This window comes from Penicillium bovifimosum (assembly GCF_028826915.1).
Source record: "Penicillium bovifimosum strain IBT 22155 chromosome Unknown utg000006l_segment0_segment0, whole genome shotgun sequence".
Lineage (NCBI taxonomy): Eukaryota > Fungi > Ascomycota > Eurotiomycetes > Eurotiales > Aspergillaceae > Penicillium > Penicillium bovifimosum.
In genome coordinates, this window is record NW_026622715.1 from 2,298,839 (window position 1) to 2,325,859 (window position 27,021).

The 27,021-nt window shown below is 53.6% G+C and overlaps 7 protein-coding genes across 7 annotated transcripts; 3 read left to right on the plus strand and 4 right to left on the minus strand.

Annotated features, from left to right (window-relative positions):
• Nucleotides 1–450: 450 nt before the first annotated feature.
• Nucleotides 451–3,365, minus strand: N7515_008510 (oxysterol-binding protein related protein OSH3; the record flags this gene model as incomplete). The annotated part of the gene is made up of 2 exons (XM_056669254.1): nucleotides 451–3,279; nucleotides 3,330–3,365. The coding sequence occupies 2 exons, from the start codon at nucleotides 3,363–3,365 to the stop codon at nucleotides 451–453; spliced, it is 2,865 nt and encodes a 954-aa protein (XP_056519084.1).
• A 505-nt stretch (nucleotides 3,366–3,870) lies between these two features.
• spt6 (chromatin-remodeling histone chaperone SPT6) lies at nucleotides 3,871–8,273 on the minus strand (the record flags this gene model as incomplete). Its single annotated transcript, XM_056669255.1, has 4 exons — nucleotides 3,871–4,118; nucleotides 4,173–7,824; nucleotides 7,877–8,038; nucleotides 8,094–8,273. The coding sequence occupies 4 exons, from the start codon at nucleotides 8,271–8,273 to the stop codon at nucleotides 3,871–3,873; spliced, it is 4,242 nt and encodes a 1,413-aa protein (XP_056519085.1).
• Nucleotides 8,274–9,153: 880 nt separating this feature from the next.
• ste7 (MAP kinase kinase Ste7) lies at nucleotides 9,154–10,954 on the plus strand (the record flags this gene model as incomplete). The annotated part of the gene is made up of 4 exons (XM_056669256.1): nucleotides 9,154–9,441; nucleotides 9,498–9,655; nucleotides 9,707–10,244; nucleotides 10,298–10,954. The coding sequence occupies 4 exons, from the start codon at nucleotides 9,154–9,156 to the stop codon at nucleotides 10,952–10,954; spliced, it is 1,641 nt and encodes a 546-aa protein (XP_056519086.1).
• Nucleotides 10,955–11,929: 975 nt separating this feature from the next.
• On the minus strand, nucleotides 11,930–14,069 carry N7515_008513 (uncharacterized protein; the record flags this gene model as incomplete). The annotated part of the gene is made up of 2 exons (XM_056669257.1): nucleotides 11,930–12,326; nucleotides 12,379–14,069. The coding sequence occupies 2 exons, from the start codon at nucleotides 14,067–14,069 to the stop codon at nucleotides 11,930–11,932; spliced, it is 2,088 nt and encodes a 695-aa protein (XP_056519087.1).
• Nucleotides 14,070–15,169: 1,100 nt separating this feature from the next.
• Nucleotides 15,170–16,549, plus strand: N7515_008514 (RPAP1 family protein; the record flags this gene model as incomplete). Its single annotated transcript, XM_056669258.1, has 1 exon — nucleotides 15,170–16,549. The coding sequence occupies one exon, from the start codon at nucleotides 15,170–15,172 to the stop codon at nucleotides 16,547–16,549; it is 1,380 nt and encodes a 459-aa protein (XP_056519088.1).
• A 524-nt stretch (nucleotides 16,550–17,073) lies between these two features.
• N7515_008515 (uncharacterized protein) lies at nucleotides 17,074–19,070 on the minus strand (the record flags this gene model as incomplete). The annotated part of the gene is made up of 2 exons (XM_056669259.1): nucleotides 17,074–18,946; nucleotides 19,012–19,070. 2 exons carry the CDS (start codon nucleotides 19,068–19,070, stop codon nucleotides 17,074–17,076), a joined length of 1,932 nt encoding a protein of 643 aa, XP_056519089.1.
• A 399-nt stretch (nucleotides 19,071–19,469) lies between these two features.
• N7515_008516 (anaphase promoting complex subunit 1) lies at nucleotides 19,470–27,016 on the plus strand (the record flags this gene model as incomplete). The annotated part of the gene is made up of 3 exons (XM_056669260.1): nucleotides 19,470–25,606; nucleotides 25,982–26,413; nucleotides 26,539–27,016. The coding sequence occupies 3 exons, from the start codon at nucleotides 19,470–19,472 to the stop codon at nucleotides 27,014–27,016; spliced, it is 7,047 nt and encodes a 2,348-aa protein (XP_056519090.1).
• Nucleotides 27,017–27,021: the final 5 nt, after the last annotated feature.

Sequence of the window (27,021 nt, forward strand, 5' to 3'; positions counted from 1 at the left end):
ATCGGTTTTCGTTATGCGGTCAGATACTGACAAGGATACGGCTTTATGCCACGGATATCAGTTTCTCACAAGGAGGAGGACGATGATGGGGGGCGTCGTGACTCGTTAACCTTAACGAGGGGAAATTGGAAATGGTGGTCCCGCCGAGGGCTCCTTCCCTCCGCCAAACAAGGTCCTTGGTGACCTTTTGACATGTTTTTTGAATTTTCTTTGTTTTTATCTCATCCATTCGATTGTTTCTGCAAGATTCAACCTCTGACTACATGTGTCGTTAACGAATGGATACCGCGAATTAAGCAATCTTACAATTTTACCATATCCCACGATCAATCCTAAACAATAGACCGGAAGTAGTATTTATCGCTATAGAGTGAAGAGCCTGTATTATCTCAGTCCCAACAGGACAACCCTAAGTAATTGAAAAGCATCCTACGAAAAGCCTTAGCTAGTCTAGCCCCGATCCTCAAAAACAGGCACAACACTAGACCAGCTCCCCTTAGCCCTCTCCTCCCAATACCCATCCTTGCCCCCCTTAAGTCTCCAAGCAACCTCCCCATCCGAATCCCCATCAATCCTTGTAAACCACCTCGGAACCCAACTCTCGCCCGCATTCTCCATCTCACGCCTCCGCGCCCTCTGACCCTCCTCAAGCCTCACCTTCACCTCCTCCGCACGGTCCAGATCCCCATCTTCCAGCGCGCGCTGATCAGGACGCAATCGCGAGTCGGTCGGCGGAAGACGATTCTCCTCAATCGGTGTGATTTCATTCAACGCAGCCGCAAACGCGGTAAGACCGTAGTGTTTTGGCGCGGAAGGGACCAGCGGACCGGCAGACCAGATGGTTGTAGTAGGATTACCGTCGCGGGTGAGAGACAGGGATGCAGGCCATGAGCCAGTCAGACCGAGACTGAGTGGGTGATTATTAGCGTCGACAGCACGGGTGGTAACTTCCTCACTGCGACCGGAGAACATGCCGCCAGCTTTGAAAGTTGAGATGGATCGGTGGCCGGTAGATTCGTTAGTGATAGCCAGTTCGCCGACGGGCTCGACGTATTTCTCGCCGGCGATGATGTTGCGCAGGAAGGATGTTGCCGGTGTCCAGCTATAGCGGTCGCCGGATGCGTGGAGGGAGATGCGGATGCGGCCTTCGGTTGTGATTTCGGCGGATTTGCCCCAGAATTTCTGGCTGGGCATGGGGGACTGCGAGAGGGACCATTCTTTGCTGTCGGCTTGGTAGGCGAGTTGGACGGGGCGGTGGGAGACTTTCTCGGCGATGAAGCGGAAGCCGCGGTCTTCGCGGATGAGCTCGTAGGTCTCGCCCAGCATGGGGTTGAATGGTTTGCGGATGGCGCGTTCGCGGACGCGGTTGCTGGAGAAGGAGGACAGGGCGAAGGCGGTTACGTACATCAGGCGTTCGACGGGGTCGGAGGATTGGGCGGCTTCGTCGAGGAGGGTGGAGTACTCTACGACCTCGGCGGCTCGTTGCAAGAGCGAGAGGGGCTCGTTGGCGGATACGGGCATTGAGATTGTGGACAGGTCCTTGCCGACGTTCTTGCGGAGGAAACCGATCAAGCTTGGCGGCAGGACTGTTGGGGCGAGGATGTTTGTGCGGCGGTTCACGGGGTCCAGAGGTAGCGGGGTCAGCGATTTTGCTTTCACTGGGAACAGGCTTGATGCTGTGCCGCTTTCCTGGCGAGTTGCGGATTCGTCGTCGCTGTCGGAGGGGGCGTCGTCCTCGACTTCCTCGGCAGCGGTGGTGGTGCGGTCCTCCTTGGGACCTTCGTCGTCGCTGTCTTGAATGGTCAGGAGGGGAGATCTGTCACCACCCCCATCTGTTGCGTCGAAGAATTCCTGCGAGATGTCGGATTCCATGCTCCGCCGGGGAACCATAGATGGCTGAGGCGGATGCCGTCGCTCTTTGCTCTGGGCGATCAACGTGGAGAATTCAGATACAGCGTGATCAAGATCGCGCAGTACCGCCATCAGATGATCGTGGATCTCATCCATGTTATCGGCGTGGCTCATGATACTGGCTGGCTTTGCCTTGCTGTCAGCAGGAGGCACCACCAACTGCGACGAGTTAGAGTTCGCGGTACTAGCTGGCGCACGCTTGCTAGCGGTACCCGACTGTCCACTTGGCTTGCGCTTCCAGAATGGCCGCCTTGTCTCTTCACTGGCCGCAGTCTCGTGCGCACTAGGCTGGGGACTGGGGGATCGACCCCGCGAACGAGGCCGGTCAACAGGCGTTGGGAGCGGCGAAGCAAGATACTTCGGGTCTGTATCCTTGGCAAGGCGGCGGATGGCATCTCGCGACCCAGAAACTTGGCTAACAAGGCTCTCCACGCGCGTCCATTCATGCTCCTCTGCCGGGCAGGGTTGCGAAGGAGCATAAAGCCGCAGCTGCGGAGGGGCAGCTCTGCCATTGTCCTTGGGAGTGGCTTTGGAGGAGGCCTTCTCCAGAGCACGCTTCCAGGCACCGAACTCATGCTCATTACTGGCACGCAGATGCCAGATCTCAGCCCCTGAGTCAATGGAGATCTCACGAGACTTTTCGTTAGTCGCAACAGCCGCTAGCGACAGCGGAATTGCGCCACGTAATGCAGCCGAATTGCGGTCATGGTAGTATGACAGGGTGCTCGAGGTAAAGTCCAACGAAAAGAAGCGACGCGCCCAGCCTTGGTGACGCTTTCGTCGCCGCTTCTGCAACAGTCCCGTGTGAACACTCTGGTTCGACACATCGGCCTGGTGCGAGCTGAGTGTAGCTCGACTGTTCGCTCGTCGGCGAGTCTGGGGTTGCGTCAGGGATTCGGTCGACGCCGCTGGCTGGCATCCGGGGGGAACGGTCAACGCAGAGGTATGTGGCTGGAGGCCCGTCGGATAGGTGAGTAGGACAAGTGTCAAGGTCTTCGAGATCTGTTTGGAGAAAGTGTTGTCGAAGACGAGCGCATAATTGCCCCCCTCACTAGCCGAGACATCGTATGTGCCCTGAGTAATTCTGTCTGCCTCACACTTGCCGATCCATTTGATTGTTTTGAGCCCGATCGCGGTCAGCTTCTCAATAGCAGCGGACTGTTGTTGTCGCGCCCCGGCGTTCGCAGTTGCGGGGAGGTTCTCAGTGGAATCGGTGCTCTGGGAATCGGAGGCCGGAATATGGGAGCTCAGAGCAGAAGATTGGCCCGGGTGTTTGAAGATGCCAAAGTTGACGGACTTCTTATGAGGTTGAATACTCCAGGAGATTGTATGATTCGCGCTGACATTGATCCAACGAACAAAGTAAGACTGCAAGAAGTTAGCTGAGCCGTTGGATATTAGCGGATGATCTCTCCTACTTTGCTGTGAATCTCCAGCTCCTCCATGGCCGCCATGGTTGGGTTGTAATGAACGTGTCCCGTCAAAGTATGCGGCTGAGTGGCGCGGGGGGGTCCGGGGGACAAGCCACACTTAAATAGTTGATGTCACAGGAACATTCGGGAGATGAAATTATATTAAATATTGCAAATGTTATGACTTGTATTAGCCAAGGAAATAGAGAGAGGGGCCAAAGTGGAAACAAGTTGAAACCGAGGCCGAGGGGGAAGTTCACATGGCGGGTCCCCATGTCATCGCGGTCCACCTAAGCAGCTACTAGCAGCCTTAGCTGAGTTAGGGCTCACCATGCTTACACCCCAGAAGGATTGAGGCCCCTGTCTGGTAATTTACATGTCTATACTTGTAAAGGTAGGAAGAAATCATATCGTCCATTGGAAAAAGAGAAATTATGGTTACATGCCCGATGCCAAGGTATATCAAATTAAAAAAGACATTCCATCCCTCTTGGACCCCTTTTTTTCTGAAGAAATGAAGATAGTACACTGTACAGACGAGAAGCGCTCACCTCCGTCCCTGACTCAAGTTGCTGAACATCAGCTTGAAGCCATTGCACAACGCATGCATGTCGGGGTATGGGTTCTTCTGTAGTTCGTAACCCTGTGGAATGACCTTGACAGGCCAGTTTTGAAGTCGCGCATGTTCGCCTGCCTTGAAGCAAAGGAAGAAGTAACCGGGGTATTTGGGATTGATGCAGAATGCATATGCTGAACGGCGAGGATTGGCCTTGGTGTAGGTCTCGAGCCATTGATCTGGCATAGGTTAGTATGTTGAGCGAATACAAAGTGATAGAAACAAAAACATACCGGTCTCGGTCTTGCTACCATCCTGGAATTTCTCGTTCAGCATCATCTCATCGACCTTCTTAGCCATCGCTTTGACGTGGTTGACAATGAGATCATCCAAATCGCTGTAAGTGTAGCGACCTCCGACTTTCAGAACACGGCCGACGGAGAATTCATTCTCCTTATCCAACTCAAGAACGTCAATGTGTTGGTACACGCCTTGTGCCACCTTCCAGGTGATAGCCAGGTGATCGTGGCCTCGGGAGGACGGCCGAATAACAACGTCACCTCGGCTCTGAGAGCCCAGGAACTCCTCTGCCTGAGTTGAGTTGAACGGCCGGAAGAGTGGGTGCTTAATGACACGCATGGCCTGACCACCACGCTGCGTTTTCTCCTGCAGCGACTCCTTATCGGCTCGCTCTTGGGCATCGTCCCAATCGCCAAAGCCATGGGCCTGGTTTCGACGAAGGGGCTGGCTGACCTGCTCTTCACGCAGAGTGACATTACAGGAGAAGCCCTTGCGATTCAAGAACAGAATCTTCGCTGGAACAGTCTGGTGGACTTGGTATGCATTGCGTACAGGGATGTCGTAAGGGACACCGAGTTCAGTCTCGGCCACGAGCACATCAACTCCGCAGTCCAATTTGGCCTCAATGTGATCCTCGAATACTCGCTTGATGGCGATGGGCACCACCATTCCAGGTATTAAAGAGTCAGGCGTCTCGCCAGTGAGCATTGTGAAGATGTCATCGGTACCAAGGAAGACAAACTGCTTGCGCAGCTCCTCGTAAGGCTGTTGCAACTCGGCACGGATTGTCTCGAGGGTAGCCCGCTTGCGTTGGTTCAGATTCCTCTCGAGCTGCTCTGCGTACTCCTCCAAGATCAGATCATTGACACGGTCCTGTGCTTCTTCCCGGAACAATTTCCGCATAATAGCGCCCGTGCCATTTTCATCGGTCTCGGCCTTGATATCTTCCTCGTCCAACTCCAGAGCATCGGCAGCCATCTTACGTGCGATATCGTAATCTTCAGGATGCACACGTGTGTTGTCGAGTGGATCGGCATCCGGATCAGCATTCTCAAAATCGATGTAGACGAAACTGGCACAGTTGTTCCAGACCTTCACACCCATAGCGGGATAGGTCGCGTTGACACCAAGCAGTTCCACTCGGTTATTAACGAGTCCGCCGTTCATGTTGACAATCTTAAGCAAGTGAGCCGCCTTGCGAGGCCCAAGGCCACAAACATACGGCAGGAGATTGGCCGTGGCCGTGTCGGCCACAGCCTCGTTGAGATCGACGCCGACCAAGTTGACCATGTCAACCAGAGCGGTCTCGAGCTGCTTGAGGAGCAGATCCTGGGACACCAATTGCTGGCCGGGCTTGAACTGGATGGACACAATATCGCGGCCCAATGACGCATATTCCTTGAGCGGGCTCTGCAAGTACCGGCCTAGGGCCACACAGTAGTGGGTCAAAGGACCAAAGCCTGGGTTGTCAATTTTGGCGCGGGGACTGTTGTGGTACAGACGGGCGACCTCGTCATTGACAATGACCACCTCTAAGGGATCGCTGACTTCCTCATCGTGGTCATTTGTGTAGGATGCACCACGCATATCTTTCCGATCGACGATGTCGCACAATAGCGTGTAGAGGCGGCGGGTGTCCGGCGTCATACCAGAAACACCAATGACATCCGGTCGACGACGATCTACCAAATCCACCAAGGCGGCCACATTTTCGCCATCGGCTATGCCACGGCTTTCATCTCCCAACGAAAGATCGACGAATTTACCATTCTCCAGAACGCGGCCATCTTCTTCTGTGTAAGCCCAGTGAATGGGATCACGGCCTACCTGTCCAGATCCAGTAGAGAGTGTAAGAACACGAGGCACTGTACCCAGAATCATGCCCTTGGGCTTATAAGGAGCCTGGTCGAGACGTTGTGCGAAGGCTTCGCGGCACTCCTTAGCCACATGGTTCTCACATTCCTGGCGGATATTCTCCTTAACGCTGCGATTAATCAATTTCTCCAGTTTGCCCAGGGCCAAATCCAGAACCTCGCGGCGAACGCGGTTCCAAGCGTCGGCCAGCTCACTGTAATTGTCGGATTCGATATCGGCGTAAAGACGTGAGCGGAATTGGTCAAAGTTCTCGAACCGCACCCGGACATCGACGAGACCCTCTTCCTCAGCTTTGAGCATGCGCAAGAACATCTCCGGGCGACGGGCGATATCACTGAGCTGCTGATTCCGCAAATATTTGAACTCGGCATAGGGATGTTGTTCGTCAATCCGGCGCAGTCCTTTCTCGGTGCGGAAGCAATCGACAACTCCATTCATGTAGTAGGCTTGGCGCATCACCTTGCGCATTTTCGGGCTAAGGGCAAGTTCCTCGGCGAACATCGACTTAGCGGCCTTAAGGACATGTGAGCTGTTCGAGAAATCGTTGTCGACGAACTGATCTGCCAACCCGTCAGGATGGTCGGAGGGATCCTCGGTGTATTGGCGACGTCCTTCTTTAGAGGCGTTCTGAGCGAATGCATCTGCAGTGATGCCAAAAGCACGCACGAGACCATACGCTTTGCCATTCCGGATCCGCTCAAAGAAAGATTTGCTAGTCGCTTTTCGGCGTTGGGTTTCCCCGTTGGCCTCACCGTTCACCTGGTTCAGATCACGCAGCTGTGAGGAGTACTGGAAATGTATGTAATCCTGCACATCTTGGAGTTCCTCCATGGTCGCGGCTCCGACAAGTAGATCCTCCACAATGGGATCAGTGATGTTGAATAGACTCTGTAGGCTGTCATATGTCTTCTGGATTGTACCACGCTTGTCGACCAAAGCACGGAACTTGAGATCATGGTCGAAAATATCCCATAGATCGGTCATGTTCAGGAGTTTTTCGGCGCGGAGCTCATATTTTGCGGACTCGTCATCAGGATCGGCACCATTGGCCATCTCCTTGACAGCATGAATCATGTAATCCTTGCGATGCTGGAAGATGAAGGGTACCTCCCAATCATCTGTAATCAGGAACTCCAACATCTTGGCAACGGAGCGCTGGAAAGGTTCGCGCAGTTCGGGATCCATACGCTTCTTGAGCAACATCAGGTTCGAGATCCAGACTGCTTCCTCCCGGAACTGATCCTCGGTCAACGTCACATGTTTGTACGGCTTGCGAGCAACTTGGTGACGTTCGGGCTCATCGAGGAGACGAATCTCATTATCGTCCTCCGTTAACATTCTCTCGGCCAGCTCGGACGGTTCGAAGACATCTTTCAAGTCTAGATGGCGTTCTTCGGTTTGCTTCTCGGCGTCCTCTTGCTCCTCCAGCTGCAATGCGAAATCGTATTCTGTGCCGTCACCGAACGCAGCACGCATATCCTCAAGCGCATTTTCATCCAAGCCCGAAGTATCCGTCGGAATCAGACCGGTCTTGTTGACTCTAGAAGCCGGCGCTACGCCTAGGTCATCTCGTTCGAGCTGGGCCTCGTCGTCAGAGAAGGTATCCTCTTCAATGAAGTCGTCCATCTCATCGCGCAGGCCACGGCGCTGACCCGGTTGAGCATACTGCTGTGCTTCCTCTTCCTCGTCCGAGTTGAAGATATCGTCGATGCCATGGACTGGTTGTTGGCTCTCGCGGTCCTTGCCTCGCTTCAAGCGCTTGAATTTTGACTAAACCGGAGTATCAGGATCATATTCATATCATCGTTTGCGCCTTACCTACCTCTGTGGCGGGTCCACGCTGCTGACTCGGAGTAACTCCAATGAGCTCCAGATCTTCCTCGTCAAGATGCTCTTCTTCACGGCTGGGTCGTGAACGTTTCCTGTGTTTGCGAGCGGCGCGTTCCTCCTCCTCTTCCTCATCGACAATAAAGCCTTCACGGACCTAGGAATTAATCAGCAGGGTGATAAGAGATACATAGGTCAAGAGGGAATCTCACGGCGCGAGCAGCCTCCTCGTCGTCCTCTTCTTCGTCTTCTTCCTCACTTGAGTCATTGTAGTGCATCTGGGTGCCCGCACCCTCGCGGCCCTCGCCATCGTAGTCGTCTGCAACACCCTCGTCATTGTCATCCTCATCATCCATAATCGCCTCACCCTCGATCAGATCGCGAAGGCTCATCTTGCCCGAAGGTGAAGATCCCTGTTCCTAGGGACCAAAGGGATTGTGACTTCGGGTTAAAGTTTCAAGATGTCAAGACGCAGATGCGACACCAGGTAGTGCGCAGCTCGTTGAGGCGGTGAGAAATGGAGTATGGAAGGCGAGATTGAAGCAACAGTTGTAAAGAGGAAGAATCACGGCCACCGGGCGAAGGAGGACACGGGTGGCGGTGATTGGCTGGTGCTAGTGTGGCTCAAAACTAGTACCCATTAGGTAACTCTATGTGGCTTGATTGTTTGATGTCACGTGCTATGTGTGTTGATTGTGTCGGACATTCAACGATGCCCTGGTTGAATCCTCAATAGCTATGCATATCTTGATTAAACTGTTACACTCCTCACTCATTGAGGGACAATTAACAATAGTACAAGATTCCAAGTTTGTACATCTAATATTATCCTCTATCAAGAAAGATTTCATGTAGAAGCCTTGATCAGTACCCAAACACAACCCAAGACTAGTGGAACTCCCGAACGCCTGTTGTTTCATTGACGCAGTAGCGGCCTTTATAGCTCTTGAAGATCGTCTCTCCTTTTCTTCTTCCTCGCCTTATATCAAGAATCTCTCTGCCTTCTATTTGGCGCCGACCGGCACATTTTGGTGATAGTTTGGCAAATCGACGCGCCCGAAAGATCCAATCAGCGTCGCCAAGAAGGTCGCAAGGTGATATCGGCTTCCCCGCTGTTAACTTCGGGGGCTTGTTCTGACCACTCTAATCCCTTCGGCTTGGGCAACGACCCTCGATATCTCTCAATCGGCTGGGTTTCTGATTTCTTCTCTTTCACACCTTCCTCGAATTGTGCTCCCAACACATACCCCCCGCCCCCCACAGCCAAGCGCCATGGCGGACCAGTTCCAGGCTCGGACGTTGAAACGCAAGAACGTCAAAGGTCTCGCTCTCAGTGCGGCTCCGAAGACGATCTCCAATTCTTCTGATGGCGATGCACAGGTTCCCGGTGCGGTGGGAAATAGCGAAAGCAACCGCACAGATACGCTTGAAATCGGACTGGAGTTTCGACTCGATCTCCGTAGTGAAGACCTGGTCACATTGAAGGAACTAGGCGCTGGAAATGGCGGTACCGTGTCCAAGGTGATGCACGCATCTACCAAGGTGGTGATGGCTCGAAAGGTGTGTGTCTCGTCGTCGATTTCTTGACCAGCGCTGATTTCCTCGTTCCCCCGCAGATTATCCGTGTGGAGGCCAAAGAGAACGTGCGGAAACAGATTCTACGAGAGCTTCGAGTCGGACACGACTGCAATTGTCCTAATATCGTCACTTTCTATGGTGCATTCCAAAATGAAGCCAGAGATATTGTGCTGTGCATGGAATACATGGATCTCGGGTAGGTGGACTGGGGAACCCATGAGGATGAATATAGCTGACAGGCAACCAGAGCGCTTGACCGCGTTTCCAAGGACTTTGGACCTGTTCGCGTCGATGTACTGGGAAAGATTACTGAGTCCGTCCTGGCTGGTCTTGTTTACCTCTACGAAGTCCACCGCATAATGCATCGCGATATCAAGCCATCCAATATCTTGGTCAACTCCCGCGGCAACATCAAGCTCTGCGACTTCGGTGTCGCTACCGAGACTGTCAACTCAATCGCCGATACATTTGTGGGCACTTCCACATACATGGCCCCCGAGCGCATTCAGGGAGGCGCTTACACCGTCCGATCAGACGTGTGGAGTGTGGGTTTGACGGTCATGGAGTTGGCCGTCGGAAAGTTCCCCTTTGATCACTCCGACTCTGTTGCTGGGAATCGTGCCAGCGCAGGCCCCATGGGAATTTTGGATCTACTGCAGCAAATCGTCCACGAGACGGCCCCTAAGTTGCCCAAGAGCGATGCTTTCCCGCCCATTCTGCACGACTTCGTTGGGAAGTGTCTCTTGAAGAAGCCCGAGGAGCGACCAACCCCGAGGGAACTATACGTACGTTGGCTTGCTGTATTCCGCTCTCTTATATATTGACTAACCCCTTTCAGGACAAGGATGCCTTCCTGCAGGCCGCGAAGCGCACACCAGTCGACCTCGAACAATGGGCATTGAGCATGATGGACCGAGAAAAACGCAAATCCTACCTAGGACCGCCAGTTCCACCCTCCCTCAGGGAGACCACGACGCCAACCTCAACTTCGACCTCTTCTTCCGCAGCTTCCACATCAGCCATGGGCAAGCCCCTTCCCCTCCACAAGTCCACCCGAACCCCACAACAATCACCATTCCCCTCGAACCAGGCAACAGGCGAAATCCCTCTGAGGATGGCAAATGAGGCTCCCTCCAGCCATCGCCACTACAGCCCCCAATCCCAGACCCAATACTACCCATCATCGTCGTCCCGAACCACACGGTCTCCACCACCACCCTCTTTGGAGCACCTCTCTCTGGAAGGAAACGACGACGACAGATCCGGTCGCCGCCTAATGCGCCAGCATCTGAACGAGCCTGCCTCTGCCATTGACGCCCCCTCCCGCCCATTCATGAGTCCCCGCTCCTCCAGCTCCAACAACTCCAACCCCCGTACGAACCTGCACTCCACGACGATGCCTATCCGCACCGCGCCTCCAACCAACCCGCCTCCTCCACCGCCCGTTTCGGCAGGCGGGAACTGGCGCGCGCAGACAGGCACTGCGCCGCGGTAATCTGGCGACTGATTGATGAACTCGGATATGATATCATTTTTTCTTTCTATCATGTCCAGGTCCAGATGTATTTGCATGTTCACATGAGAAAACCGAAATAACAACGATCTCGGGTTTGATTGTAATCTTCTGCTGGCTTGTTGATGTTCCGGTCTGTATATTCACGCTTCTCATGGTCAAAAAGAAGCCTAGACTAGATGTCCCAGCATTTTTCTTATTTCTCCCTGCCTACGGATATCCCTCTTTTTCTTATTTTTTGATTGTTTCGATCATTCTGCTTCGATGGAATATTCGGCATTTTCGCGCTAGAAACATATACATTCAACCAGTCTCGTCTGTACATCGAATTCCTCAGTCACCCATGGCATAGGTATTAGCCATCCAAGTCCCCATAAGTACCTACGAAGAAAAAGCCAACACAGGTAGGTTCTTGGAACTGAGCATTCTCCATAGATCAAAAGTTTTGCCTTCGAGTACGCCAATTCCAGGTTGTGGATGGTTTACATCAAGAATGGCAGGTGGCTCAGGGCTTGGGCTTCAACTCTTACGGGCCAGGTCTTTTGGAAAACGAGTGCATTTAACGAGAACAACAACTATGGAGGAAGAAGAGAGAAGAACAAGAAGGGAATCGGCCAGGAAGCTACCTATCCCACTTGTTGTCACAGGACTCAAGACAACAACCACATGACTAGTCCATGCTCTCGACCTACTCTGAAGCTGCCTGATCGTCACATCAACTACTATTGAAAAGCAATTCAATGACTGGCTGGAAGTTAAGCAAGATATACATGCAGCTGTAACAATAAGCGAGGTATACATACAGAGAGCCCATGCACCAGGAACAGCAAATACTTTCTCAAGACCGAATAGATAAAACATAAAACACGCCGAGAGCAAAATAGCGCAAGCGAGGATGCCTGAGCAGCTACAGACACCTGAAAACACCGAACTCCGCAAACCCAACCCACATAATCTCTATTTCATCGTAAGCTCCGAACCTGCCAACGGACTAGGACCAGGAGGCGCAGGGACAATGCTCGGGGTCGACGGCGAAGGAGCGATGTCCGGCATCGGAACTGACGCGGATGATTTCCCACCTCGGGCGCTGTTGCTTCCACCACGACTAGAGCCTGAGCTGCCGCCACGACCGGAAGCTGTGCTAGCGTTGGCGTGTTTCTCGCCGTCGGCTTTCTTGTTGCCGCGAGGACGACGCGTAGTGCCGCCGCGGGAGCCAGGTCCACGCAATGGTAAGCCAGTATCTTGAGAGATGGGCACGGCCGCTGCAATGGGAACGTGTGGGTGGGAGGCCGCAGATCGACCGCGACCTGTTCCGCGACCCCGACCACGGCCACGTTTGATCGTACCGTCGGCGCTGTGAAGAGATTAGAATCTGTATATAACAGTGATACGGTGATGAGACATACCGTTCCACCTGAACCTTCTCTCCCTCCGGCACGAGTGGGCCACTGTAGACAAAGAACCCGTCCTTGCTGGCAGCAGCTTGCTCCTGCCAAACCATTTCGGTGTCATCCACGAAGGGATCGTCACGGTCGTACTCCTCAACCTTCTTGCGTCGCTTCTTCTTCCCATCGCTAGCCTCCGAGGGCGCACCATTAGTCCCTGCACTAGTACCTCCCATGGCGACATCACCATCTACATCGCTATCACGCTCTGCGTCGAGGCTCAGATCCTCGTCGGTCTCGCCGGCAGAAATTCCTTTAGCACTCTTATCATTGCGTTCCAGCGCGGCGCTTGCAGCTGCCACGCGGGCCAGACGTGCTTTGTGCGCGGCAAGACGAGGGTGCAAGGCAGCAAATCCATATTGCTCTTCTGCCAATCGCGCAAAGTTCACAATCTGATTGCCCTTTTGCAGGGGGATATGAACGATGATATTGGGGGTGGTGCGCGAGTCAGATGGGTTTGCGGAATCATCCACGCCACCGAACAGTGCATTGGTGATCAAGCCAGATCCCTGAGGCAATTGAGGAGCTTCCTTGGCAGGTTTAGCTGCTTTGGGAGATGGAGCCTTTGAGGCCGGCGCAGTAGCCGTGCTCTTTTCCTTTTTGGCACTGGCAGCGGGTTGCCCCTTGGGGTCGACTTCCATTGCTTCAGCTTGCTGTTGCTTGGGTGGAGTCGGCTGCGCAGTGGGTTCGGGCTGCGTTTGGGCGGGAGGTTGAGGCTGGCGCATTGCCGGTGGAGACGGCTCCGGTGCGGGGGTTTGCAAAGGCGTCGGCCGCTGCTCTGTGGGTGGGTAGGGGGTGGTATAGTGGCTGGACTGAGACACTGGCTGTGGGGTGTGCAAGAGGCCATGAGAAGGAGAAGGGGTCGGAAGAGGTGAGTGCGCTAGGGACGGATGGGAGGGTGCGGAAGCCATTGGCGGCACCGGCGAAGATATGCCAGATACATGGCCAGAGGAAGAGCGTTGTAGCGGGGTGTAGGCCGATTGTGAGGTTTGGGAGGGTGGATCAATGATGCTCGAGATCGCCGGCGATGCACTAGCGCGATAAGCGTTCCGAGGAGAGACCGGGCGAGCTGGAGGACTGTATGCCGGTGCTGGGAACGGATTGTCAAAGGCAGAGCGAATCGGGTCGAAGTTTTGTCCGCTCGTTCTTTGGGGAGGTTGTTGTGGTGCTGGTGACTGCAATTGTGGGCGAGGGGGCTGCGATAGCTGATATGGAGCTGTAGGAACCGTAGGAGGTTGTGGAGATGAGTAAGAGGTCGGGGCAGATTGAGCAGGTAAAGTAGGTTGAGTAGGTATCGCAGAATGAGCGGGCTGATGCGCTACAGGGGCGTTTGGAGGGCTTCGGGCGACTACCGGAGCAGAAGCCGTTGCCTCTACTGCAGGCTCCAGCTTGGGCTTTTTTCGTGAGGTGTTGTTATTCGTTTTCTCTCGTGGACGACGAGGAGCTCGAGCTGGTTTTTCCTTGGCTTCTTTAGGTTCCTTGGTATTGGGTTCCTTGTCCTTCTTGGTTGTTTTGGTGCCGGGTTCGTCTTCCTTCTTACGACGCGACCGCCTGGCGGTACCGGAGGCACGTCGGGCGCTTGTGCCGGGTTTGGCGTCAGATTCAATATGCTCTTCTTTGAGCACATCCATATTTGGGGGATCTGTGGACATGGTGGGTAGAAAACCAAAATGTCAAAAATGAACGATTTGACAGATTGATGATATTTGATCGGATGGAGGAATGAGATGGGGTTGGACGGTGGGATGAGGAGTGTCGGTATCAGGTCGAAACCCGAATTCGGGGGACAGGAACACAAGAAAGAACTAAATCTTTGGTGGTGAAGAAGTAAGAGGGAGAGAGAGAGACTTGGGAACTTCAAAACCGTAGTATTCGGGAAAAGCCAGGGAAGAACAAGGCGGAAGAAGAAGGGAGGAGAAATGAGATCAGAGGAAAGAAAGGGAGAGGAGAAAATGAAGAAGAAAAGGAAAAAAAGAGCGAAGAAAGGGGAGAAAAGTAGGGAAAGATATTGAAAGTAAAGTACTTGGAACATGCAAGTTGATATGTCTAGCTCCGAAGGGAATTGGAGTTCTATTAAGTATGTAGACTGGTAAGTATGTGACTTCATAAGATAGACGTCTATTGATCTATTAAAGTTGTTCTAGTCCATTGAGTTCTTCTATTGAGGTCGTTGAGTATTGAGCCCGACATCAATAGTCTCTCTCTCTCTCTCTCTCTCTCTCTCTCTCCTGTGGATCGTTTAGATAGGACGTAACTTCGTCAGCTGTACCTTGATCTACTGATATGACACCTGAAGGTTTCGGATCAGGTGTTCTCGTATCTGCTTGTCAGATCCAAGGCTTCTCTTGCCTCTCATTCAATAGATATACGAGCCAATGTAGCATTGATCTTGTTGGTGTATCCCAATTGGCAGCTTAGAACGGATATCACGATTAACGTCATTCACATCATTCACCCTTACAAACGAGATATCAACAATAGCTACATAACTGTTACGGAGATAATATAGCACGTATTACCTCCTTCTATCTAGTAAAGAAGAACAACGCCAGCTGTATACGCCGTACCAAAATGTATAGATGCCACGCATCAGCGTGAGTAACCCTAATTGGGACTAGCACATCCGACCTCTTGCACTAACCCAATCAGGTTAGTTCATTCTGCAGCCCCATTTTTTAGCTTTCGGAGCCGCATCACCCCCGCGCTGACATAAACTTTTTTCCTCTCCTCCTTCGCAACATTCAACGCCACCATGGCTTTTCGCGGCGAACGATTCGTTCTCGACCTGGATGAAGATGAAGGTGCTCCAGAAATCCCCTCTCCATTCTCACTGATCGGAGAGATCCAAGAACGGGCTCCATCTACCGCCATCCCTCCCGCCCCTAAGCCGACGACCTCGTCGACCGGATTCCCTGCCCCTCGCCAGCGCAAACCGTCTTCCTTCAAACAACGACGAGCAGACCAGTCCCAGACCAGCTCTGAGGCACCTGCCACAGCTCAACCGACCATTCAAGATGATAAGAAGCACATTGACGAGGAGAACCGCCGTCATCTGGCGGCAATGTCGGACGCGCAGATCCAACGGGAACGAGAAGAACTGATGGAACAGATGGATCCAGGGCTCCTGGAGAGATTCCTCCGCAGAGCAAATATTGAGGAAGGTCAGAACACCGACTTGGAGCCCCCTCTGCCGAAGCCGAAGCCCAAGTCAGAAGAAAGACCCAAACCCAGAAAATCAGTCTCCTTCGACATCCCTGCATCTGCACCGGCCTGTGCTCAACCCAGCGCCCAGTCCCATTCACTATCAAAACCGACTCCCAAGCCGCATCCTCGAAATCAGGACCTTGCACCACCTACCCTTCCCCAAGACCTCCGCCCGGCCTCTCAACAGCCCTCCCTCGACCCAGCCACTCTCGAAACCTTCCACTTTCCCACGCCAAAGACCCCAATGCCAGTCCTGGACCCAAACTCGCCATCTTTCCTATCAGATCTGCAGTCACACTACTTCCCTGAGATATCCCAGGACCCCTCAAAACTCTCCTGGCTGCAGCCCCTATCCGCCGACGAAGAAGACCCAGACTCAACATCAGCCTACCACCCCGCCAGCAACGCCATCTCAATGGCCCCCTCAGCAATTCGCTTTTCGCTAACAGGCACAATCCTCGCACCCGAAACATCCCTCGCCCTCCCGACAACCATGGGTCTACACCACCACGGCGAAGACCCACATGCGGCTGGCTACACGATCCCCGAGCTAGCCATTCTCTCCCGCTCGACCTTCCCCGCTCAGCGATGCATCGCATGGCAGGTCATCGGCCGGATCTTGTTCCGTCTGGGCCGGGGGGAGTTCGGAGAGCGCGGCGGGCAATTGTCGGAGGGATTGTGGTTCGTTATTGAGAAGGAGGGTGTTGTTGCTGGTATGCTTGCCGAAGCCGATGGCAATGCTGGCCAGACCCAAGGCAGGAATAAGAGCAAGGATGAACAGGAGGAAAGGAGTGAGCTCCCTCTTGCTTCTGGCGTTGGTCGTCATGCTAGTGCTGCTGCGTGGGCGGTTGAGGGTATCTGGTTATGGCAGCAGGGTGGCGGTGGTGATCGTGGGTTGTTGAAGGATGGACAGCAGCGAGCTTTATAGGTACATACGCGTGGCTTCAGTTTGTACTTTCTACTAAAAATATTCCCATACATAAGATGCAAGATATGAATCTAGCAGATCAATTATATCTACAATGACATCTACAGCTTTATTGAAATGTCCCATTCATCCCCATAATCATCGCATCCAGCTATGACCATCACCGCTTCTGCCTACCACGGCTATCGACGTAGGAGTCGTCAAGAGACAGACCGACAACCGCAGTAAAACAGAGACGAACATGGTTACCCAAAGCCAAATACGAGACTTTGCAACGGAACATTGCAGAACAACATCCAGTTGCAATATCAGGGCTCGTGCCGTGGCACCTTTTGTCATGGTCTTTAATATATCGCATCCGATACAGAGCTTATTCCCACCCCGAAGGAAGGGAATTTCAAGGCATGGATCTCGCCTTGCGCTCCACCTTACAGCGCGAAGAGTATATCCTATAAGCGGCCAAAGAAAACGTGAGCAGGGCGAGAAAATTGGAAGTAATGGGTATTAGTAGACTATGGCTGGAATCAAGCGAAAACACGAGTCCGCTTGACAGGACTGCCCATGCGCATAGGCACGTTAGCGCTAGCCATGCCGTTCAGTAGACGGCCCATTCCCTCGACATCTAGCTCGCCGCGTCGGAGCATCAGTTGGTCGGTGTCGGATGTTTCTTCCTTTTTCACTGCTGGTTCGGGTTCCTCGGCAGACTCGGTCAATTCTGGAGCGAGGATCATGATCTGATGCTCCGCTGCCACGAGGACATCGAAGCTTTGTTGCTCTGCCTGTCGGGAACGGCGGGTGGGTGCTGGTAGGTGTGCGATGGCCTGGAAGTTCTGGCCCATCAGGTTCACGTCTTGAAAGGGGGAGACGCGACAGCGGTTGGAGGAGTCAAATGTGCCTGTGGACTTGACAGCGTTGCGCCACAGAGACAGTAAGCTTGGGATGACTGCGCTCTGACGGCCGTGGCGGAGGAGAATCGATTCATCGGGCAGTATGTCTGACGAGGGATTTGTCTGCAAGACAGAAATCTGGCCACGGTGGGACGGACTGGCGGTGCTCATTGAACCCTTCAGCAAACCATCTTCGCGGACACGTCTTGTGGACGGTGTCATAGGCGCAAATCGGGATCTTTGCTCCGTTTCAGAATTGGTATTGGATAGTGGCGTCATGATACGGCCGCAGACTGCGTATGTGGTTAATGAGCCGCCAGTGACACCTTGGACGCTCGTCTGGCGGTGCAGTGGGCCCTTGGCGGCACCAGGACCAGCACCTTCGATATCCCAGACGCCCCATTCACCGTCTTCCAGGAGCACCATCGCTGCTCGGCCGCCTAACACCCAGTTGGCATCGATGATTGGCTTCCGCCGGGGGAGTCCGTTGGGTCCTTGCTCGAAGCCAGGGTACAGACTGATTAACCAGCGTCCTTCCGTATCGACGGTCTCATAATCCTCCTGCGGCAACGAAGCACGCCGTGCGGGTTTTGAAACCTTGACAGAGAAGCAGGAATAGATTTTGACACATCCGTGGTGGAAAGCGACGAGCAGGTTGGCATGGCGGATGGATGGCCATGTGGATGGGTTGAACGCGATCGTCTGCGCAGGTGCGGGCAACAACCGTCGCTGGGAGACGATATCTTCCTCCACAAGACGGAAAGTAGATCCCTCGCGGATTGGAATGCGATGCAGTAACAGTGCGCCACATCCCTCTGCAGAATGTGTGGCCACGAGTAGATCCCATTTTCTGAGATTCCCATTCCGGCCCCGCGACTTTCGGTGTTCTTGCTCGTCGCCATGTTCGTGACAAGTAAAGGTCATAGCTACATTTCGTGGGATATCTTGATGAATGATGGCCCCATTGACTGTGAGAGTTTGGATGCCCCAGCTCGAGGAGTCCTTTTGCGCTGGGTGGGGAGGCACAAGTGGCAGTGTGACGACTCTGGTAGAGAGGTCGGAACAGACCACTGAGACAACAATTGAGGTCTTCAGGATAGGCGGAAAGGGGTCAAGAGGCGAGCGAGCTTCTTCCGGGAGCACGCGAGGCACCGCCACATCCAAGACTCGACATCCAAGGGGAATATCTAACTGTCGCAGAATCTCTTCGTAAGGAGCAGCAGGGTCAACCTCGCTCTCCTCCAAACTGAATTCGACGACTGGCTCTTCTTGTACTGGTTCGGGTTCTTCCTCTTCATCGGAGTCAATGACCATGACTGAATCGGGGTCCGCATTTTCTGCGGCCTTCGGCTTGACCTGAGGGCCAGAGGACTTTAGCTCTGCAAACCGCCTTCCTCCTCTCCATACTACTTTGAGACCAGTATCGTAGCCGTAGACAATGATCGAAGAGCCATTTGGAGATCGGAGGGGATAGCCTTTTGCTGTGTGAATGCGATGGGGTAACGGATAGCTAGAGATTTTGCGAAACAAGATTAGCATCCATTCAGGCGCAATCACCGAAGGGTGTCACCGTACCTAATCTGCAGGCCATCTTGTCTTGCCCGCACTAGGGGGGTAGTTGGAAACGAGGGCATTGTGCCAATTGCGATGCTGTTGAGCTAGTAACTTCGAGCACAGGCGCCAGAGGGCACCGCAGGGATAATAAACAGCCCAAAAGATTAGAGAGTGAGATCCAATAGCTGAATGCTCGTTTCAAACAAAGACAAGCGAAGAATTGGCAATCAGAGGTAGAGAGGGTTGGGGTAGGGTTGGGGTTGCGTAGATGGAGAAAGGAAGTTGTTTTGTCGGGAGCAAAGACGAGCAGATCCAATCCGCGTTCCAGCGCGTCTTCCAACCTCAACATTCAACCCCTCCGGGCCTGTGGGCGCAACGCTATTTACGCTTATACGAATGATGGAAATGATTTTAACAATCTCGACCGAACTGTTTGTGACGGTGTACCTTGATCGCTGTCCCGGCTGTTAAATCACACAATGGCGTCAGTTCGCTCTCTAGGCGTCCACGAACCCTCCGCCATTCCATTCCTAGTCGCAGAGGGAATTCTTCCTCCTGAGCCCTCAGAAGATCATTACAACTGGACAATATGCGTTGACGACAGTGGATTGACCGGCCCGGTGGACGATGAGCTGGTATGGACGAAACACTGTGTTGTATGGTTTCGCGCAGGGATGGTGAAGCGAGTCTTTCGAATGGACCCCGAGAAAGAAGAGATTCGACATGCTCTGTTTACTCGGTTCGCGGCAGGTGACATCAAACGCAAGAATACGGGACCAGTTCGACCAGAAAGACCGACCGGTACTCAAAACCAGAGGAGTGAGACCTTCTCGACATTGGATTTACATGGAGATGCCCGAGTGGCTGTTGTAGCTCCCCAGCAGTCCAGCGAGATTCTCTCCAGAGCTTTGGTGGTTGTTCTGAAATCCCAGGCTCATATCTTCTTTGTGGCAGGCAATAGCCATACAGTCCCTCTTCCATTTGAAGTGGAATCTGTCTTTGCTACGCCCCGAGGTCTTATTTTCCAGAGGAAGGTCCAGGACGACAATGGAGGAAGTCAGCAGCCAAATGTGCCACCAAACTCATTCTTGTCTGCTTCGTTGTTTGACCCCGGTGCCTCTCAGTCATTTTCACACAGCAGGAACAAGCGCCCATCGACCAAAGCGTCATCTACCGCCGGTCCTTCCTGGGCGCCAAAGGCCAATTCAACCGCCGGCTTACCCCGAGTGTTTTCTCTTATTGACCCTCATTCAGAGATGGGCTTGGTTGTAACATCGCAACCTTCCCGATGGCTTCAGAGCAGCGTTAATAGCGCCAGAAGAAGGCCGTCTGGGCTAGAAGTACTGGACCCTGTGGATGAAATAGTATACATCTCTCCAAGAGATGAACTTTTGGGCACCAGCAGACTAAATAGTGCCCCATTGATTCTGGTGGTTACCGTCAACACAACCACAGGGATCTATACGATCTGGACTGCGCGTTACAAGGATGATGAATCAGGCCGCTTGATGAAAGATAAGACCAGACGGGAGACAGGAGGCACCCGATCAGTAAGGCGGAGTTCCCACTTCGGGATGGCAACTGGCGCAACAACGCCGGCTGCTCGCTCTGGACCCAGAGACAGCTTTGGGCCGTGGTCCGACAGCAGGCCTTCCACCCAGCCAACTGAGGGCAAGACAGATCAAGATGACTTGGCCTCGAGAGTAGCTCAGGACTTTGGTGATGTTGGCTTGCCTCTCAAAGCGTCGAGGCGAGTCAGTTCATTGCTGGCCCGGACAGACCTTGCAATTAGCCAGGACCGCATCACATTCTCCGACCTGGCCACTGGCAGTCAATCTAGCACCATACCACATGGTGCTTCATTTAGGCAGTCTGTAGGAGCAGCAAGTGCACGTGGAAGCTTCGGATTCAACCCCCGAGGGTCCCTGCCTCCAGGCACGGGGTCTGTTTACAGCAACGCAGGCAGCTTTTTGGATCCTCCGGTGGACAGGCTACTCGAGGAGCTCAGCACTGACAGTCTAGCTCCCGGTTTCGACAACCTTGCCCTGCGCGACTCGGCTTCCGGACTCCCAGAAGAACTTCTATTGACCAAAGTTGAAAGCTTCTCGTCTCAATTCTCCGGCAGTTTCGAGAAAGAGCCAGCGTCCCGCGGAGTGAAGATCTCTACATTAGCTTCCACCGACTTTGGCAGCGCGCAAAAGGGCAGGACAGCTTCGTTGGCTGTATACATCCTGGATCAAGAGTCACAGAAACTCACCATTGTGAATCTGAGAGCCGACCGAGAAACGCTCTCCAAAGGCCAGAAGGAAAAGACGAAGCACGCTGAACAGCGTTCATTACTTGTTCGTGCGGTTAGAATCCAAACTGTGTCAAACGTTTTGGATGCTTGCAAGATCTCAGACGGTGAGATTTCACGAATTCTCTCACTCAGTGAAACAGGAAACGGACTCGAGCTATCATTACAAACCCTATGGGGAAGTCCGGTCAAAGTCGAGGTCCCTGTGCCACTGCAACTCTATGAACCGGATGCCATATCTGCCCACAAACTTGAAGCGCGCCCGAGAGAAAGTGGTGTCAATCGGGTCATGGCAGATCCCGACCTTGTCTTCAATAAGCTTGATCATGGCTGTTCTCGGGGTAAGATTGACCTGGTTGACACGGAAAAAAAACGCCACAGACTTCAGATCCGCATGGAGCCTCGCAACGAATTGGTGAAGAAAATACTCAAAGTGTGCAAGTTTGCCCTTCGTGATTCCGAGAAAGCAGGTGATGGCATCATGGTCGCCTGGTGGGAGGTCATCAATTGGCTTCGAGGGAAGGAAGAAAAGGACCTTGAGTGGACTGCCATGGTCGTTGTCTTGTTGAGTCTGGCAGTCCCGTTCGTCAACCTTCCGCAAACTCCGACCCCAAAACGAACGCGTCGCAAGAAGGGCCTTCTCCGATCGAGTAGTGGAGGATACTTAGACCTTGAAAGCTGGGAGACCATGCTGGACTTGGAATCTGGCTCATCTGGTGTCGTAGCTCCATGGATGATGGACAGTTCGTGGGGATGGATCGTCGAACAAGACGCCATTGAGACTTCCACGGCAGGGGATGCCCCTAAAGGTGGTAATGCAAGTCGGTCGACATATCGCCAGAACTCATATCTTATCCGATGCATCGCTCTCAGCCGGGAGTTCCTCCAAAGCCCCCAGGGCCTCAGGGCTGCTGGCAACGATGGTTATCTTCCTATCTCTGAAGCGTTTTCCGAGAACACAAGGTGTACCTCATTGTGCAGCGTTCTCGTGGCCTTGCATCTCTTGCGGGAAGAACAGAAACTCTCCATCTGCGACTCAGAGGAGTCTCAGAGGCCTTTGGGCTTGCTCGCTCCTCTTCTCGCACAGCTTGGTGGCTGGCTGGGGTGGGAGTCTTGGACTTGGACGGAGGATTCCTATTACGGCACCGAAATGGCCAGCATGGAACGCTGGCAGTTCGAGGAGAATACCCGTATCTCTGGGCTGAAGGTCCCCCATGAACCTTTCCCGCCTCCATCCATCTTCGAATTCCTCATGAGTGCTGCTGCTCACCGCAGCCCTACGCCATTCTTCTCTCTTCTCGACATTGTGAATGCATCCGAGCGAACTCCCCGGAAAGGGCGAATGTGGCGTGAGTGTTTCAGCATCACACCAAGGACCTGTGCGTTGAATGGCTTCTTCGCCGAGGTTCACAGTGTATCGACACCTCTAGAGAAGATCAAGCTTTTGCAACGATGGGGATTCACGAAAAGTGTGATCGATAGCTTCCCCGAAGGTGTCAGTGCACCGCTCTACGAAGCAGTGATGCAGTGCCAGATCGAAGCCTCCACGTCCTGGAATGCAACGCTCCTAGAGCTGATTGACAGAGAGGACCTTTACATGTCGGTGAACCCCACTCAAACCAATGGTTTGGTAGTACCAGCGAAGCCTGGCCACAATGCCATCCGTGATTTCCATCTAATCAGCAGCTCGGCGTTGGAAATCGAACCCATTAACGCATTCGAGGCTTCTGCAGAGGCTGACCGATACTTGGTCACCAAGTTGATCTTCCGAGAGGATAAGCGATTCTCCGAAGCGTTCAAACTACTCAACCAGTCTAAAGCGCCTGTTGCAGAGTGCATCGCCGAGCCTGGCTGGAGTGACTCGGACCTCTTGGAAGCGCAGAAGGAAATTGTTCAGCTTGTGACTGTTCGAACGTTGTCTACCCCTGCGGGCCGTGCAATGCTCGCATTCAGTGGTCGTATCCCTCTGCTGACCGAAAAACTACCGATCCCATCATTCTCCCTGCAGTGTGTTATGAAGCCCGACAATGTGACGGTCAGTGCGGACCGATCTGCATTCTCGGAGGAGAAGGTGTGCTGGGCCTTCTTCCACAACGGAGTGTCAACCGGTCTGGCAATCTCCAGGGCTTCTAAGGGTATCGACACCTCATGGATCTTGTTCAACAAACCACAGGACCTCACCAATCGGCATGCTGGATTCTTGCTAGCTCTGGGTCTGAATGGTCATCTCAAATCGTTGGCCAAGTGGGTGGCTTTCAAGTATCTCACGCCAAAGCACACTATGACATCCATTGGTCTTTTGCTTGGTCTCTCTGCATCATACCTGGGCACAATGGATACCCTCATCACACGCCTGCTGTCGGTACATGTTACCAGAATGCTTCCACATGGAGCAGCTGAGCTGAACCTGTCGCCGCTGACCCAGACTGCTGGAATCATGGGCATTGGTTTGCTCTACTGTGACTCCCAGCATCGTCGCATGAGCGAGGTCATGCTCTCAGAAATCGAGAACAGAGAGCAGGACGACCAAGCTGCCACCGCTGTCGGAGAGGAACTCCGTGACGAAGGATACCGTCTAGCGGCAGGGTTTGCCCTTGGTTTCATTAACCTTGGCAAGGGCGATGACTTGCGGGGCATGCGCGACATGCACATCGTTGAGCGACTATTGTCGATAGCCGTGGGCACCAAGAACGTCGAAATTGCCCATGTACTCGACCGTGCCACGGCTGGCGCCACCATTGCCCTCATGATCATCTTCATGAAGACCAACGACTCGGTGCTAGCCAAGAAAATCGACGTCCCCGATACTACAGTTCGCTTTGACTACGTACGGCCAGATCTGTTCCTGTTGCGAACACTGGCACGACACCTGATCATGTGGGACAGTATCAAGCCCACCGCTGAGTGGATCAGCCAGAGTCTGCCCGAGGTCTATCGGGGACGATCACGGCTTACCGATGTGCGTCGGTTGCGCAGCGAAGACATGCCCTTCCTCAACATCATTGCAGGCCTCTGCTTTGCCCTTGGTCTACGCCATGCAGGATCAGGACAGACACAGGCACGAGATCTCTTGCTGTTCTACCTCGACCAGCTGATCCGCATCTCACGGCTGCCGGTGCATAGCTACGATTCTAAACTCGCGCGCAACTCGGTTCGGAACTGCCAGGATGTGGTGGCCCTTTCCGCCGCCGCAGTCATGGCCGGCACGGGCGATATCGATCTATTCAGGCGGCTGCGCTCGCTCCATGGCCGAATCGACGCCGACACGCCTTATGGCAGTCACATGGCAGCACACATGGCTATTGGAGTACTCTTCCTCGGAGGAGGCAGCTACACACTTGGCACATCCAACCGCGCTGTGGCCTCGCTCATCTGCGCATTCTATCCCCTGTTCCCCACGACTGTCCTCGATAACAAATGCCACCTTCAAGCCTTCCGTCATCTCTGGGTTCTCGCCGCTGAGCCAAGATGCCTCGTGCCCCGTGATCTTGACAGCCGCCGCCCAATCTCCATTCCTATGACCGTAATCTCTCACGACGAAACCACCCAGACGCTCGATGCCCCTTGTCTCCTGCCAGATCTGAGCAGCATAGCCCGCATTGAGATTCGGGGACCAGACCACTGGCCCCTCGTTCTAGACTTCAGTCAGAACGACGTCCTGCGCGAGAAGTTCCAACGCGGCGATCCCTCTATCTACCTCCGCCGCAAAGCAACCTACAGCCCAACAGGCTCCTCAACCTCCGTCTTCGCCTCCACCCTGACCGGTCTCAGCGAAGCCCAAGACCTCATCCCCGCCACCGCCGGACCCTTCTCAAATTCCAGGGGCTGTCTTCCACCATCAGCATGGCCAACCCGCGCCGACCTACTCACCGGCAAGTCATCCGCCGCAACAGATCCATCCCGAGATCCCTGGGATTGGGTCTTCCACCTCCCCACCCTCCAAGGCCTCGACGTCCGCGAACGCTCCCTCGTCCTCCCATCTTCCTTCCCGATGCGCTCCACCCGCATCACCACCGATCTTGTCTCCGTGCCGCCTTGGTTGTGTACCTCGGCCGTGGACGCGCGCCTTGCTCTATCACATACAGTGCGCAATATCGTGCAATCGGCAAGAGGCCGAGGCGCTGACCCGGATCAGATTCGGGATCGCATCTGGCAGCTTCGTCTGCTGTTTGATTGGTTGGATAGGACTCAGGGTGATGATCGTGATCATCTTTCCGCTAGACTCCCGGCACAGCCGGGACTGTGGTTGCGGAGGGACTTTATTGAGGAGGCTAAGTGGCAGGTCTGGGGTGTTCAGGTTGGAGATTTGGAGGGACAATAGTATTCAATTAGAGACATTATCCTATCCAACATGTATTTTACTCTTCTCATAATCCAACACAGTAAGCCCGGTTGTCCATCTCCGTGGGGCCGATAACGCCATCACTTCCATCCCGCCATTGCTCTTCATCTTCTTTTCTTCTCTACTTCTCTGTCCCTTCTCTGTCCCTTCTGAATATCTTCAAAGCCCCAAACCCTCAAATCCCACCTTAAAGTACCACCTGGGCAGACCAAAACATGACTCAACACGACCCCCCCACCCCACCCCGGAGTAAATCCCCAAACACCCAAGAACACAGCTGTTCAAACACCCTCAACTAACCACTCTCTCTCTCTCTGATTTATAGTATGGGCCTCCCTAATAACAAATCTCAGCTACCTCCCGGGCCTCCTAACCCTACACCACTCCCTCACCAACCCCACACCAGACCCCTCCACCACGCGATCATCCCCCAGCGCAGCCACGGGAACAAAATACCCCTTCGTCGCCTTCTACACCTCATCCTTCCCAGCCTCAGGTCTCGCAATCCTGAAAGCCCGCAACATAAAAGCCCAATTAGTCCCGAGCATCCGACCCAACCTCTCACGCGCCTACACGCAAGACCCGCGCTTCGCGGAGACATGGAACAAGCTCGTCGTTTTCGCGCAGACGCAGTACGAGCGCGTTATCCTCCTTGACGGGGATATTCTGGTTAGACGCAATATGGATGAGCTTATGGAGATTGAGCTGGATGAGAATAGGGTTTTTGCTGCGGCGCATGTTTGTGCTTGTAATCCTGCGGGCAAGGGGCATTATCCTGTTACTTGGTATGTTTTTCACACAATTATACTGTCCTGGACAGTCGAGAGAAAGTGGTTATAAAAGCAAAAAAGGAGAAGAGAAGAAGGAAAGAAGAGAAAAAAGAGCGAAGCTAATATAAATATCTCCCCAGGATCCCCCAAAACTGCGCTTACACAACCCAACACGCCAATCCCATATCCGCGCAAACCACAGCACCCACCCCAGATACGGGTGTCGGCATGCTCAACAGCGGCGTATTGGTCGTCCGTCCGTCAGAGAAGTTCTACGCCGAGATCGAGGCCGGATTAGCCGATACAGCCCGGATCGAGCAATATACATTCCCAGACCAGGAACTACTTTCAGACGTCTTTAAGGGCAGGTGGGTGTCGCTGCCTTATGTTTATAATGCGTTGAAGACGTTGCGGATGAAGGGGGTGCATGATGCTATTTGGCGGGATGGTGAGGTGAAGGCTGTGCATTATATTTTTGCTACGAAGCCGTGGCATGAGAGTGTGAAAGAAGGGGAGGTGGAGGGGTTGGATGAGACGGGGGTTTGGTGGTGGAGGGCTAATTGGGAGAGGATGGGGAGGGAGAGGGATTTGGGGATTTTGGATGAGTTTTCTACTTAGATTTG